This window comes from Agelaius tricolor, unplaced genomic scaffold (assembly GCF_023055355.1).
Source record: "Agelaius tricolor isolate 1412-34295 unplaced genomic scaffold, bAgeTri1.0.p SCAF_16, whole genome shotgun sequence".
Taxonomy (NCBI): domain Eukaryota; kingdom Metazoa; phylum Chordata; class Aves; order Passeriformes; family Icteridae; genus Agelaius; species Agelaius tricolor.
Window position 1 is genome coordinate 14105933 of NW_027269276.1, and position 14594 is coordinate 14120526.

The 14594-nt window shown below is 38.6% G+C and overlaps 1 protein-coding gene across 9 annotated transcripts in view; it reads left to right on the plus strand.

The window, feature by feature from the left end:
- Window positions 1-14594, plus strand: part of RNF111 (ring finger protein 111) — a 44278-nt gene that overhangs the window by 6382 nt on the left and 23302 nt on the right. For all 9 annotated transcript variants that reach the window (XM_071441639.1, XM_071441640.1, XM_071441632.1 and 6 more), the window contains 2 exons: window positions 4124-5019; window positions 13778-13904. In XM_071441639.1, the coding sequence (XP_071297740.1) occupies window positions 4143-5019; window positions 13778-13904 (1004 nt within the window). In that variant the 5' untranslated portion in view covers window positions 4124-4142. The remainder of the gene's footprint in view (window positions 1-4123; window positions 5020-13777; window positions 13905-14594) is intronic.

A 14594-nucleotide genomic window follows, 5' to 3' on the forward strand; every position in this document is an offset into this window, starting at 1 on the left:
CTACTTTTAATTAGAAATATATATTGTAGGACCTTCTAAATATTTTAACAGCAAATGATCTCATTCTAATGACTTAATTATTTGCATATTATTTTTGTAGTCCCTCTTTAATTTTGTCTTCTGTGCAGAAGAAAAATGGACATTTATGTCTAACCACTGAAGATACTTTAAATGGACTGAAATCTAGTCCAGCTTTTGTCTTTTTTTGGTCAAATTTTTTGTTTGAAAGTTTGTAATAGCATTTCTAAATGGTGAAGGAATGGATTATTTGTCATTGTTGATTGCTGTTGTTCACTTCAGAACCCCTCCTGTTTAAGCTGTTGTGTAAGTTTGTAGTTGAAGGCAGCAGCTCTCCTGTGAGTAAGCAGTCCTTCAGCCTCTCTACTGATTTGCAAAAATAGAGAGCTCTTGATTACTTGGTTGAATTGCCATGGTTGTAAGAGTAAAAATTTACAAAATGTTTGAATCTATGATAACTGGCTAGTGTACATAGGCTCCCTGTTGGAATAAAACAAATCCAGTAAATAATGTTTCAGATGCACTCAGTTTCACTGTGATAATTTCAGGTTTTCATCACCTCACAGTCGTTTGAGGTTTCTCAAAGTGTAAATGTCATTGCACTCATTTTTTTGTTGTAACTTAAATAGCTATATCTGTATTTCTGCACAGTGGCTTCTGCACTAAAGTAAACAGAGCTAATGCAAGGATAATGACATTGAGCATGCAGAATTTTCATACTGATGGAGATTCCTCCACTTTAGTTTACAAATAAAAAGGGGGATAGCACTCCAGTGAATAGAACAGAATCCTTTGTAGGTCAGCCCTTGGTTGTGCTCACATAATGAGAAAATGTTCAGATTTTAATTTCTTATAAAAAATGGAGGGGTCAATTCTCTTTGATTCTGAAGTTATCATGTTAAAAGGGGAGGAAACAGTTATGTGTAGGCTGGACATGTAGTATATGCTGGCAAGTTATGACTGTGTTCAAAGACAGTAAGCTTTCTAAATAATAAAAAAAAAATCCCCCCAAACTGAAATATTTTGTGGATTTTCTAAAAAAAATTTGTGATGAAATACAGGGCTATTGTGGGAGGGTCTGGGTTGCTTTTGGACTGGGGTGAAGACTGACTAGACTGTTAAATTTCTGTAAAAGAGTGGTGCATAAATAACAGAGCTAAAAAGTGACCTTGAGAGGATGAGAAGAAGGACTATGTACTGCTTGTTCTGTGTGCTTGTGGAAGGTCTGAATGCTGCATTCCTGTCCTTACTAGAAACTGGATTAAATGGAAGTCTTGGTCCTTATCTTTCCAAAGAAGGATTGTATGGATGAGTATGGTGAGGACTGTCTAAGAGCTGGAGCTGGCAAGGGTAGACAGCAGAACTCCACAGCTTTGGTAGGCTTTATTTTCTAGTAGGCTTTTTGTACTCCTAATTTTTTCCAATTTTGCTACTTCTTTTTTTTCAGCCCTAAAGAAAGAGGTAGCTTTATATAGTACATTCCACTAAAACTTACTTCATCAAAGCACTACTTTTTTTTATAGCAGTAAGAGCCCTTTGTCTATACTGGCAAGAGGAGGTTTATTCCAACTTGCATGAATATAACTTTTAACTTGCATGTGAGACAAGCCTATCTACTGTATTACAGAGAACAGCAATACTTTGTTATCAGAGGATATAGGCCTCATATTTAACAGTAGTTGTTATAAATGTTTGTAGGCTTTCCAGTGAGGACATTCTAATGGGGATTTTTGGCTGGGGTTCTAGGATCCAAAAGGTTCTTGATCTCCAAAAAGATCCTGTCAACTTACAGCTTCTGTAGGTGTTAGTTGTGCAGCATTGATGCCTTTTGCAAAGTTTTTATCCCAGATAACATCACATGGAGTGTAGTAGTTGCTTATGGCCAGGAAGAGGACACAGGGATGATCCATCAGTTTATACCCATTGCAAACTGAAATAAGGAATTCTTTAGGGTCTGTTAGGAACAGCTAGCTCCCAGCTGCTCTTGAAAGCATCAGTTTGTGAAACAGTCTAAAAAAATTCTTATTTAAATCTGTTCTGTAGTCTCAGTCTTGTATTGATATATTCTGTGAGGAAATAAATGAGTGTTAAATATTAGCACTGCATGTAAGGATGCATTAGCATTTGGAAGAGTTTGGAGATTCAGGCAGAGGATTATGGACCTGAGTAGGCAGGGCTGCTTAACCTGCCACAGATCACAGAACCGTCATAGACTGGTGTGGGTTGGAAGGAGCCTTAAAAGTCATCTACTGCCAAATTTCCTGCCATGGACAAGGACACCTTCCACAAGACCACATGGCTTAAAGCCCAGCTTTTCCATGAGCTCTTCCAGGAGGCATCCACAGCTTCTCTGGGCAGCCTGTTCAGTGTCTCAGCACTCTCACAGGGAAGAATTTCTTCCTCGTATCTAATCTAGACCGGCCCTCTTTTGGTTTGAAGCCATTTTCCCTTTTCTTGTCATTATATCCTTTGTCAGAAGTCCCTCTCAAGCTCTCTTGGACCCCCTTTAGGTACTGGAAGGTGCTGTAATGTCTCCTTGCAGCTTTTTCTTCTCCAGGCTGAGCAACCCCAGTTCTCTCAGTTTGTCTTCATAGGACAGAAGCTCCACCCCTGGGAGCATCTTTATGGCCCTCCTGTGGTCTTGCTCCAGCAGCTCCATGTCCTTAAGCTGGGAGCTGCAGAGCTGCACATGTTAGTCCAGGTGGAATAGAGGGACAATCCCCTCCTGCTGGCCACACTTTTTTGAGCCACTGCAAACACAGTGTCAGGTCATGTAATGCTTCTCATCCAGTAACACCCTCTGAAGTTCTTCCCAGAGCTGCTCTCACTCTCTCTGCCCAGCCTGTATTTGTGCTTGGGATTGCCCCAGCCCAGGTGCAGGACTTGCACTTGGCCTTGTGGAACTTTGGGAGGCTCATGCAGACCAGGCTCTCAGAGTGCCTCTGGGTGTTGCTGCTGTTTCTAGCATAGCTCAGGTGTTTTTTGTGCCTTCGGGCATATTCCCAGCTGTGCTGCTTAGGCAGCCTTATTCCACTTTGGGCATTGTTGCACATTTTCTTCAGCAGCCTTTTGGTAGTTCAGCACAACTTGCTGTAAGATGTCAAGTATCTACTATAGCCTTATTCAGCTGAGGCATAAAACCCCTGATATTAGTTACAGAAAAGAGTTCCAGTAGTTATCACAGTGGGAACCAAATTGTTTCATTATTCCCTTTTGGGAATTGAAACCAAAGGCAGAGATGGCAGATGCAGCAGATTGAACATGGATCCATTACTGAGGTTACTGTTGTCTGTCTCTTCCAGTACAAAAGTACTTCTTTGAGGCTCATGTTATACATTGGCAGCTTTATATTTTGCAGGGAGGGGAAGCTGCCCAATAGTGACTGCTAAGGGAACACATACTATGATACACTCAGTTTCTGTCATAGGGTAAGAGTCAAAAGTACATGGACTGAAAATAGCTTTGTACACTGTACTGCTAATGTGTGGTGGTTTTTAAAAGAGACTCAAGGTAATAAATGGATTTTTATGACTTTGCCCCAAAATAATAACAGTTCAAAATATCTCATGTTTCATTCCTTTTCATTCAGAAAAGAATGATGAATTCAAGTAACTGACTTTTATGGCTCAACTGACACCATACAACCCCATGTATTGTATTGAGCTGTTTACTGTCCATATGTTCTGCTGCAGGGAAAGATACAGGCCTTATTTAATAAGCAGGCGTTTTAGTTGATGGCTATGGGAGCTATTTAGCCAAAATTCAGGTAACTTCTATAAGCAGTAGCCTGTAATTGCCACGATTAAGTATCAGTAAAGCAAACATCATTGGTTTTGCAGGTGACATAGACCAGTATTTGCTCTGTGAAAGTGATAATATATTCACTGACCATAAGAAATTAAATTAAAGAGCTCTGTCTTCATGAAAAACTACATTGTCAGAGTGTGTTTTTGTTATTTTGAAAAGTTGCATTTTGGTTACTGTTGTTTTGCCACTCCCACTGGGGGATTAGTCCTAGCAGTAAATGGGTTTTCTCTTATTTTAGCTTTGCTTTTGAAAAAATCTAATGCTTCTTTTCTTGATGCTTATCTGTTTTGTTTTCTAGGCCTTTCTTAAATCTTTCCATGTCTAAATGGACTCCTGAATGTAATATAGTTTATACTCTAAAAGCGGATATGAAGAGTGAAGTTCCTTCTGATGCACCAAAGAGACAGGAGAGTCTGAAGGGGATCCTCTTGAACCCTGAGCCTATTGGGGAGGCCAAAAGCTTCACTGCAGAAGTTGAGATGATTGCCAGTAAAGTAGGGAATGAGTTCTCTCACTTGTGTGGTGATTCTCAGAAGCAAAAGGACATGAATGGCAACCATACAGACCAAGAGAAAGGTATTGTGGTGCGAAAAAAACGCAAGAGCCAGCAGGCTGGTCCTTCATACACTCAGAACTGTCCTGATAAAGAAAACAAAGGAATCTTAGGGTTGAGACAGCATCTAGAAACACAGAGTGAAGACAATGATTCTTCTTTTAGTGACTGTATCTCATCGCCTTCATCTAGCTTGCATTTTGGAGACTCTGACACAGTAACATCTGATGAGGAAAAAGATGCTCCTGTGAGACACCCTCAGGCAGTGCTGAATACTCCAAGCAGAACTCACAGTGCAAGGTCACAAAAGTGGCCTCGGACTGAGGCAGACTCTGTACCTGGGTTACTGATGAAAAGGCCCTGTTTTCACAACAGTTCTTTAAGAAGACTTCCATATAGGAAGAGAGCTGTGAAAACGAGTTCATCACAGCGGACACAGAACCAAAAAGAACGAATTTTAATGCAGAGGAAAAAGCGGGAAGTGTTGGCTCGAAGAAAGTATGCTTTACTCCCCAGTTCCAGCAGCTCCAGTGAGAATGATCTCAGTACTGAATCTTCTTCCAGTTCATCTACTGAAGGGGAGGAGGACTTGTTTGTGTCACCTGGTGAAAACCACCAGAATAGCACAGCTGTTCCTTCAGGTAAAACGAAATTCCTGAGGTATTTTGTATTAGTTACCTTTCATTGTGTATAATGGGCTTTTGTATAAGTCCTTTAGAGCAGTTTTTGAGGTTAATGCTACAGATAGACTTACTGCAAGTACTGTGAACATTGCAACATAAATTCTTGATGGGAGAAGTACATTCAGATCTTAGAACATTCAAATCTAAAATCTTGAATGTAAAAGTTAATGGCTTCTACGGCACATAATGGAAGTTGCTCAGTCTGATTAGTCACATGCTGCTGAGTTGATCCATTTTTATTTTAGCTGTTGAATTATGTTAAAAATTTAGCTTTGAACTGATTGTGGTAATAATTCTATTTTCAGAATGTAGAACTATATGCTAATATTTAACTGTTCTTGAAAATTTAGAAAAATAGGAAGAAAAAAGTCCATTGTTATAAGAGCTGAAATATGAGGCAGTTGAAGGTAGCTTTAGTACTGAGATAATGAGAGAAAAGTATTGTATATATACCAGATGTTTTACCCAGATAAACTCAGTGCAAGGCAGTTGGTTTACACAGTTATTTTTATAATATGTCTTGTCACATTATCTGAATCCTTGAGTGCTTGGAGGAAGACTTTTTGGGGGATGTTTTTGTTTAGTTTGGTTTGTTTGTTGTGTTTTTCCTGGTTTGTTAGTTTGTTGTGGTTTTTTGCTAATTGGCAGATTTTTTTGGGCTTCCTTTTGTGTTAAATTTGCCAAGTGAAAGTAGTTGTGCATTCTGTTTTAGTTCAGCTTTTTAGAGAGCATGGGGAAGTAGATAGAACACAGCATGGTGTTAATCTGTGCAACCATGTGTTTTATCTAGTGACAAATATGTTTTAATAAGTGAAACCATATCTCAGGCTGTGCTGATCATTCCTCTAAGAAAATGTGGCTGAAAATACAAGAACAGGTTAAAAAAAAAAAAAGTGTGAATATTCATTCATTCAGGGCAGGATTTATGCTTGAAGAGAACCAGAGTAGTAAAGTCTAGATTATTGCTTATTACTCATTGCAGTAGGAAATAATGTCTGTGATGTTTAAATACAAGTAAAATCTGTAATGCTAAAGTTTTACTTCTGCAGTGCTAGGGCTGGGCATATATAACTGAAACAGAAGAATTATTGCACAGCCTTAATCATCTTAATGCCTATTTGTGGGAATAGAATTAATTAGGCCTAAAATTTGCATTTGACATGCATGTGTAAGTATATTGAAGAATATGATTTGTAAATAATAAATAATGGGGATATGCATACATTTATATGAAAAGCCATTTTCTCAAACTACTGTGTTAACACATTTGTTTCCAAGTTAGTGATTTCTTACCATTTTCAGAGAGGGTGGATTTCTATGTAACCAAAATGATGTAGGATCAGGAACAACTCTCCTTCCACACAGATGTGGAAAAGTCCAATGGATTAATTTTTATACCACGTAAAAAGCACTCTTAATTAATGAAAGTGTCTGTTTCATGTCATGAATGAAGAAAACCAATTAGTTCTGCACCAGTAATTTCAGATGAGAATACTGACATGAGTTGTAACTGAAAGAAGGTCTGCTTCAAAGACTGTGTCCTGTTCATTCCTGTACTCCAGGACCAGCACTTGCAGGGAGCTGAAAAGTGATTCTGGCTTAGTGTGTGTGAATACTGTGGGGGTTTTTCCAGTGGAAATATATATTGATGGAAAGGTTTTTGAGCATTTTGTTTACATTGCAGATATAATGGGAAGTTGAGCAGACATCCTCTGTGAAAGTGTCCTATTTTTAGCAAGATAAAAATGTGATTAACATTTTTGGTAGCTTTGTGCTGTTATATAAGGCATTTCTGGTTATTGAGTTAATTAGGACAGAAATGGGGGCAGCTGGAAAACAGCTATGCAACTTCTCTGTGTAGTGAGCAAGCATGAGGGGGTTTAATATGAGGAAAGGCTTGTATTGATTGTAATATACATGAGCTTGTTAATGTTAGAGAACATTTCTTTGCTCTGTATATCTGCTGAATTTACAGTGTGCTGAAGGACAAATAACTTCTGCTAAGAATATGAGGCCTGGGGCATATATGTAAAGGTGCTAGAGGACAGACTTAGGAAAGGAGGAGAATAATAATCGGAAAAGAAAATACAGTTTAAAAAGATGTGGCAATAACTGATTTTTTAAAAAAAGCAGGCTTCAAAGTGATGTGATTAGTCTTGCAGCCTACTGAATAGCAATTTGTATTAAGGATATTGCAGAAAATATTTCTTTGTTTTGAATATTGATACAATGCATTTAAAGAACTAGCGAGTTAAATTAGTTTTGACTGTTCTGAAAACAATTTTTCTGATTGTTGCAAAAAATTAAAGTAACAGACCTTTTTAACCAAAGTATTTAGTAAGTTCTTATAATTAATAAAATTAACTTGGCTAATTTTGGAAAAACCATGTTAATGGAGATGGGATGGGGGGGTTGTTTGTTTAACAAAACCTTTACCAAGAAAACAAATAGCATTATATTGGGTTTTTCCTCCTGTTCTATTAGGGCTTGAGCTATTCTTCTGGTGAAACCTTGTGAACCTTGGAGTGTGGGAGTGTGCACAGTACATCCTGACACCTGGGATGGATGATATTGTTGTACCAGCTGTGTGCCATAGAAGGCATTGTTCTCATTGCATCTGGGACGGGCAGCTGAAGCTCCTTCAGGGAGACAGGAGCTGGGGGCACAAGGCCAACGTGAAAGCAGCTGGGTGCAGTTTAATGATCCTTGCAGCTGAAGGTGCAGGTGCTTACAGGGTGTATATTCTAATTGCAGTGTTGATCACTTGGTTTCAATTGCAATTAAAATGACAGAAGGCAGCATTTTTGCTGGGAGACATGAATTTTGATTCTGTGTTTTGTTGAGGTAGTGCAGAAGCTTTTCTCTAACCCTGTGTACACACCATCAGAAATGATCCTCCTATGAAATCCTGCCTCTGAAAAGTTGTTGGATCTCCTGTGTTGTAATGCAAATGTTCTGCTTCTGCAAGAATTTGATTTTCATCTTGGATCTAAAGGATTGGAGGTGCCTTTTGGAGGCAGTCTGTGGAGGGAAATCTAGCAAAAGCTTAAATTGGAACAATTTTTTAACCTTATGTGCTTTGATTTGGCAATAAAGCAGAACTCTGGAAAAGTGCAAAGTGTTGTTAGAAAAAACAAGCTGTGTAGAGTTTTGCATTGTCATAGGTTGTTCAAATTGTTCACCTAAAACTTACCATTCCTTCAGGGTCTGATGTATTATTTTATATTTTTGAACAACTAATGCTAGACAGGTTTTTCTCCTCTTGGAATGTAATGCTGATGAGAAGCTGCTCCAAATTTTGTTCAAAGCTGCTTTGAATGATAAGACAGTGTTTATTCACTACTGTCATCTTAATTCTCTAACATTTGTTGTCTGTCTCCCAAAAAAACATTGAATATAGACATTCAATATTTTACAAGCCAGAGGCTGGTGAAAACGTTAAGCAAATACTGCTTCATGCTCAGATTATTTTAACAGGTTTAAGATAAACAGGTATTAAGTGGAAGTGAGCTGCCTGGTGTTAAAGTTGATTATTATTCAGTTACTTAATCCCTCCTACAAACTACTGCATGCAGTCCTTTTCTCACACCAACTGATGCAGCTGATAATTCCAACCTTTCATCTCAATAGCATTAGTGGATAAGGAAGGGTATAAGTATCCTGTTTACCATGCTGCTTACTGGAGAAGAACTGAGAAGTGGTGAGGAGAGGAGCACCTGGCTTTGTGAGCAGTGGACATTAATCAGTGCTGCTGTATCCATCTGCTGTGGATTGGGGCTTTAAATAGCTACAGTAATAGAAGGCAGTGTAGCATTCACTTCAGCCCTGCTGCAGCTTTCTGTGCTGAAAAGATGCTGTTTGTAGGTTTGGCTTGTTGTGGCATTGCCCATAGGACTGGTTTTGGTGCAAGGTTAAGAACAGTTAGTACAGGTTTCAATTAGCATGGCTCATAGTTGGACAAAATCCCCTAAACTGTGGTTGACTGTCTTTTCCACCAGGGTGCAGACTCCTAAGCAATTTGTGTGCTTGGGAAAATTTTTCCCATCGTGCACAGCTATTGGAAGGTATATTCCAAGTAAGGTATATTCTCAGGTACAAAAAAGCTGTCATCACACAACCCTAAGGGAACAGGCAGGTTCTTGCCAGAATGTTGACAGCACTAAATCTTAGTTACAATTAAGTCCTTATTTTCTTAGCAGGATTTTATGAGTAGAATGGCACTGGATTTCTATAAGTAGAATCAATGTAATACAATCTGCAAGTAGCATAATACTTGTACTACCACCAAGTTAAAATTTCTAATCACCTGGACCCTCTGCAGATCAGGTCAAATCTTAACATGGGGTTTGCTTTATCAACCTAACAATCATAATCTAGATTCAAAAACCATATAAAAGAACATGAGTCACTCACTCAGTCCTCAGAGGAAGCAGATGATGACAGAGGTGTCCCTTGCCCCAGTGACAGGAGGGGTTGCATTTCTGGTCCAGGTTCCCACTTGGGGCTTGTAGCTGCTGGATTTTGTGGCCAGTGCTCTGGGTGCTGTCAGCTCCCCTGCTCTGTGCCACGCTCATCAACAGCACCTGCTTGGCCTCCTGCAGGACCTTCAAGGCCACCAGGGGAAGGGAGTGACTGTCCTGGCACCCAGGAATCTTCAGACATCTAGGGAGGGAAAGGACAAATGTGTTTGGTCTGTCTGCTTGGTTCACAGGACCTTCAGAGCAAAGCCACAAATCCATGACCTGCTCAGTCCCAGAGGGTGGCTGCTCATACAGGGGCGTTGTCCTGCCCTGACAGGCTCAGAGCAGGGCTGCCAGCCATACCTAGTTCAAGACATTGGAGAGGTAAAGGAGACAGTACTCACTAATACTAGCAGGATATTATTTTATTAATTTCAAGCTGAATTACTGTCCAAGTCATAATCTTTAATTCACAAGCATAAGTGGCTTAGGTCCCACATACAACACTTATTGACAGCTGAGCAAGGACTGGGCAAGAAAGCTCTGAGATATTGTTGTGGATGCTGGGTGGTATGAGAGCTTTTAGTTAAAATTTGTAGTTTGAATTTTCTGCTCTGGCTGCACAGTGTTTTTGCCTGCTGCAGCTGGCAGAGAGAACATGTGCCTGAGTGGGCTCTTGGTCTGATCCAGTGCAAGCTTGGAACTCAGAATAAGGCATCTCTCTCACTGGAACTGACTGCTGATTTTAAATCTCTTCTGCTTTCACTTAAGCGTTGATCAGATTGTCTCATTTGAAATTGTGTATTGAAAAATACTTTTGTTATCTTACATGTAATATTCTGGCTGGTTAAACTCCATGTTAATTGCAAAACAGATGTGAAAATACCCTCTGAGAATGACAACAGTCAGCCAAACATAAATTTGAGTATTACACCAGTGTTATTTATGCCCTTGGTGGGGTACTTGGGATGATGATTAATTAATCTTGGAGTTATGCCATAGTCTTTTAAATAGTAGTATAATTATATATATTATACATATTATACTGTGCAAAGCTTAGTCTCTTGCTTACAGCTTCTGGATTATTAAAGTATTTGATTCTAAAGCAGCAAGTTGGTCTGTCACTTGCTGATAGACCAACTTGCTGCTTTTCTGTTTGTGAAGTAATTTCTGTTGTGAAGTAATCTTACAACTTTCTAGGGAAAAAATATGTCATTTACTGGCCTAAGTATTGAACTTTAGAGTCCAATATTATATTTATTTTATTATAAAAGTTATATTCTGCTTATGAAGGCACTTTATTATGACAGATTTACTGGTTTTGTGAGGTAAGGCCTGGATGAGAGTGTGTTTTTATTTGTAAGGGAGGTTTACAGTTTTACACATGTTCAGATTTGGATTCAAGCATGTGCAGTTTATCCCTTCCCCTAGGCCAGCTGAGCATTGGGTTTCCATCATAGAAAAGGCTTTTAAAAGCGGGGAAAAAACCTATGTGAAGAAGTTACCAATTATTTCTGATTAATAGTCACATGCAGGACTTAATTACTAATGGCTATTGAAAGGTCTGAATGGGAAATGAAAAACTTGCAAACTGAAATTTGGTATCTTGTGTGCACTATGAAATATTATTTGTAGATGTGAGAAGGGGAAAAAACACCCCAAACTCTGTGGAAACTATTAAAATCCTTGCTTTGATTTTCAAGAGAAGTTTTGTTTGTAAGAAGCTCACTTGAAATGCAGACTGAGTCTTTCAGTGGTGGCCCGAAGGTTAATTTACTCACAAATAACTAGAGTATAATTTTCTTGATGTGTTCTGTGATTCAGAAGATGACAAAGAAATAATGTGTGCCTGCAGGAGGATGATTTTCTGTTTGTTTTGTAGCCATAGGTATTATTCAGAAAGTAGTACAAAATACATCTCTTCCATCTGTGTAGCTGTCAGCAGTCCAGTGACTCTTCTCCTTGAAGTAAGATAACCCTCAGGAGCTGCAGGAATGGTGTAGTTAACTCTGTAATTATCCAGATTTAGCTGCCTTCTTACAGCTTCACTCACTCAGGGGATGCATTGATGTGTAAGCTATTCATGCTTTAAATTTTGCTTGAAGTTCTTTACAGACAGATGACTGGTAGGTGCTAAAAAAAAAGTGAATTATACTGTATCATGGTGGACTGTATAAAACAATTCAATTTTTATATAGTTTAGGGAAGTTTTTCTGCTTAATTTTGAAGAAGGTATTGGTTCCTTGCATAGGAAAGTACTTCATGGGATGAAAACACCAGTTTGTGCTTTTGACTTAGGAAGGTGGTTTTAGAAGCACAAACAGTAGGAAATTGCATGTCTCTGAGCTATGTCTATGCTGTATCCTACTTGGAGCAACTTTGACTGTTTTCCTAAAGATTTTATTTGTTATTTTGGAAGTCACAAAACCTGTTCATTCAGTACCAGTCTGGATGTTTTTTTACAGTCTGATTTGTGTAGTTGGTACAATCACCTCTCAGCTAAGGGAGTGCTTAAAAAAACCCCAGTTGAATAAAATGAGCTTTTGAACATTGAGAAAGGTGTTTGAATTGTGTAGATATTCAGTTAAGAATTCCCTTTGGTTTTCATGAGCTAAGCTTGTGTCAGAATTTCAGTAGAGGTGCACACTGGGTGAAATTCAGTATAGATCCACATTCTAGATGATTCTGTCCTCAAGGAGAACTCGTTTGTTTTCTGAAGTAACAAAATCATATTTAAGCCTAAATCTACTTCTGCATCTGTCATAAGTTTCAATAAATACTGAACCTGAGGACGTGTGGACTCTGAGGAGTGCTCTCAAACTTGCTGTATTTCAGAGAAGTGCAGCTTTGGAAGATGGAAGGAGGAGCTGGGGGTTTTTCTCAGGGACCTTTTCCCAGCTGCTTGGTGGTTTTGTCTGACAGCAGATAAGTGTAGTGACTGACTGAGATAGGTCTGTGTAAGGAAGCTGTTGCTTGTTTGCCCCGATAGGCACAGTGTTTACATTGCTCTGGATGTGCCTCTTTAGCTGCTGCCTTTCACTCTGAGTAACTGGCCTTTTGGTATTTTCAGTTTTGGAATGTTGTTTTGTTTTTTTGACTTTGCATGTTTTCAGTTTTCTCCAAACTTTTCATGCAAGGTCTGAGAACTAATTTTGTTCCACGCTACTTCCAATTGTTAGAGTTTTATCAGTATCAGTATTTGGAAGCATCACTCTTTACATCTTCAGCCAGCAATCTTTCTGAGATAAGTGTGGTCAGAAACAAAGGCCTTTGGAAAATAGGTAATGCAGTTTGGGTTTTTTTCAAAGCAGAAAAACGGATAAAATAAAAATGAATAATCTTTCTCATTGGATAAAGCAGCTGAGAACAGTCAGTGCATACAGGATGGAAGCATTGACTTGAACGAGACCAAATTCTTCAAACACTTCCCTGAGGCAATTTGCAGAAACCAAAATGATAGTTAGTGATTTCTAAGCTATACAGCTTGGGTTTTTTTAGTTCTTTTGTGCTCAGTGAATAATCCATAGCTCAATTTTAGTCTTGTAGATGGCTCAGACTTGTCACTGCCAGTGTTGCAGCTCTAGAGGAGTATTTCATGTGGCTGCTTGTTAGGCTGAAACTGTAACCATTATTCCTGAAGTGGAAGTGTTTTCCTAAGAAAACTGGTCTGTTTTGTGGGGTTTTGGTTACTGTTGTTATCATTCTTAGTTTAATTTTATCTTCCTCTGTCTAGTACAGATTGTGAATGCCACAAAAAGTCTAGATAGAAAGGTGTTTATAAACACCAAGGGATTAATTTTGTCAGTATAAACTTGTTGGTCGATAACTGATACCTAGAAAAACATTTTTTAAAAAAAGCTAATTTTTTAAAAGCTATTAGTGCAAACAAACCACTACTGCTTTGCTAGCTTGTAAGTTTGATCTGTTTTTATATTAAATGACTGAATTTTGTTGGTGTTACAGATAATAAAATTCACTGCAATTGCTTTCAATGCTTGTAATGCAAGCTTGCATACCTACCCCACACTCAGTCTTCTGTCTCCTTCCTTCTTTTTGCTTCAATATTTACAGAAGAATTGCTCCCTTTAATAATTAGGTCATGTATTTGACAGTTGCACCTAAGGTTTTGACATACACCATGGAATTCTCTGCCTACATATCTTTTAAATCTGTGAAAAATAATCTCTTATAATGACAGTTGGTGAATGAAGTATAAATAAAGTATGGAAACTTTCTTCTTCCTTTTTCCTCATCAGGAAGTATTGATGAAGATGTTGTGGTGATTGAAGCATCCTCCACTCCCCAAGTCACTGCTAACGAAGAAATAAATGTTACCTCAACAGACAGTGAAGTGGAGATTGTCACAGTTGGTGAAAACTACAGGTGAGATTTGCATCTCTTTGTATTAAAGTTTTGCTTGTCTCTGGGTTTGTCACAATGCTTAAAAGCCCATAAGTTAATGTCACTGGAATTCTAACCAGAATGCACACTATGCATTTTTGATTAAAAAAACAAACCAAACAAAACCCAATCAATAACAAAAAACCCCAAACAAAGTAAGGGCAAAAAACCCAAAGCACAGCTTTGCCAAAGCTTGAGAATTGAACTAATCTGGAGTAGTTGAGGTGGCTGTATTAGTGTGATTGATGTGCAGGATTTGGGGGAAGCAAAGCTGCACAGTGAGATCCTAGAGAGAGCCTGTGTAGGCTGAGTTGACTATCTAGGGATTAGCTGAGCATTTCTCAGGAATGCAGCCTACTTTTTTGAAACTGCTGCTGCTGTATATACTTTCCTGTTCTTCCAAGAACCTCTGGAAGTTTTGTTCCATATTTTCAGATTTTTACAGAATCTATTAAAGCAGAGTTTCTTGAAGAAAACTTCAAATTCAAACCTACCTAAAGCTAGATGCTTGTGAAAAATAAACAGCTTCATATATTCCTAGCATCAATAAGATGTGTTTTCTGTAATAGTCTTAAGACTTGAAAAAATTAATTCTTTCTTCCCTCACCTTCTGCAGTGCTCCAGCCAAAACAGCAGTAGCTCCATGGTGATTTGTGCAGTGGGTTTTGTTTG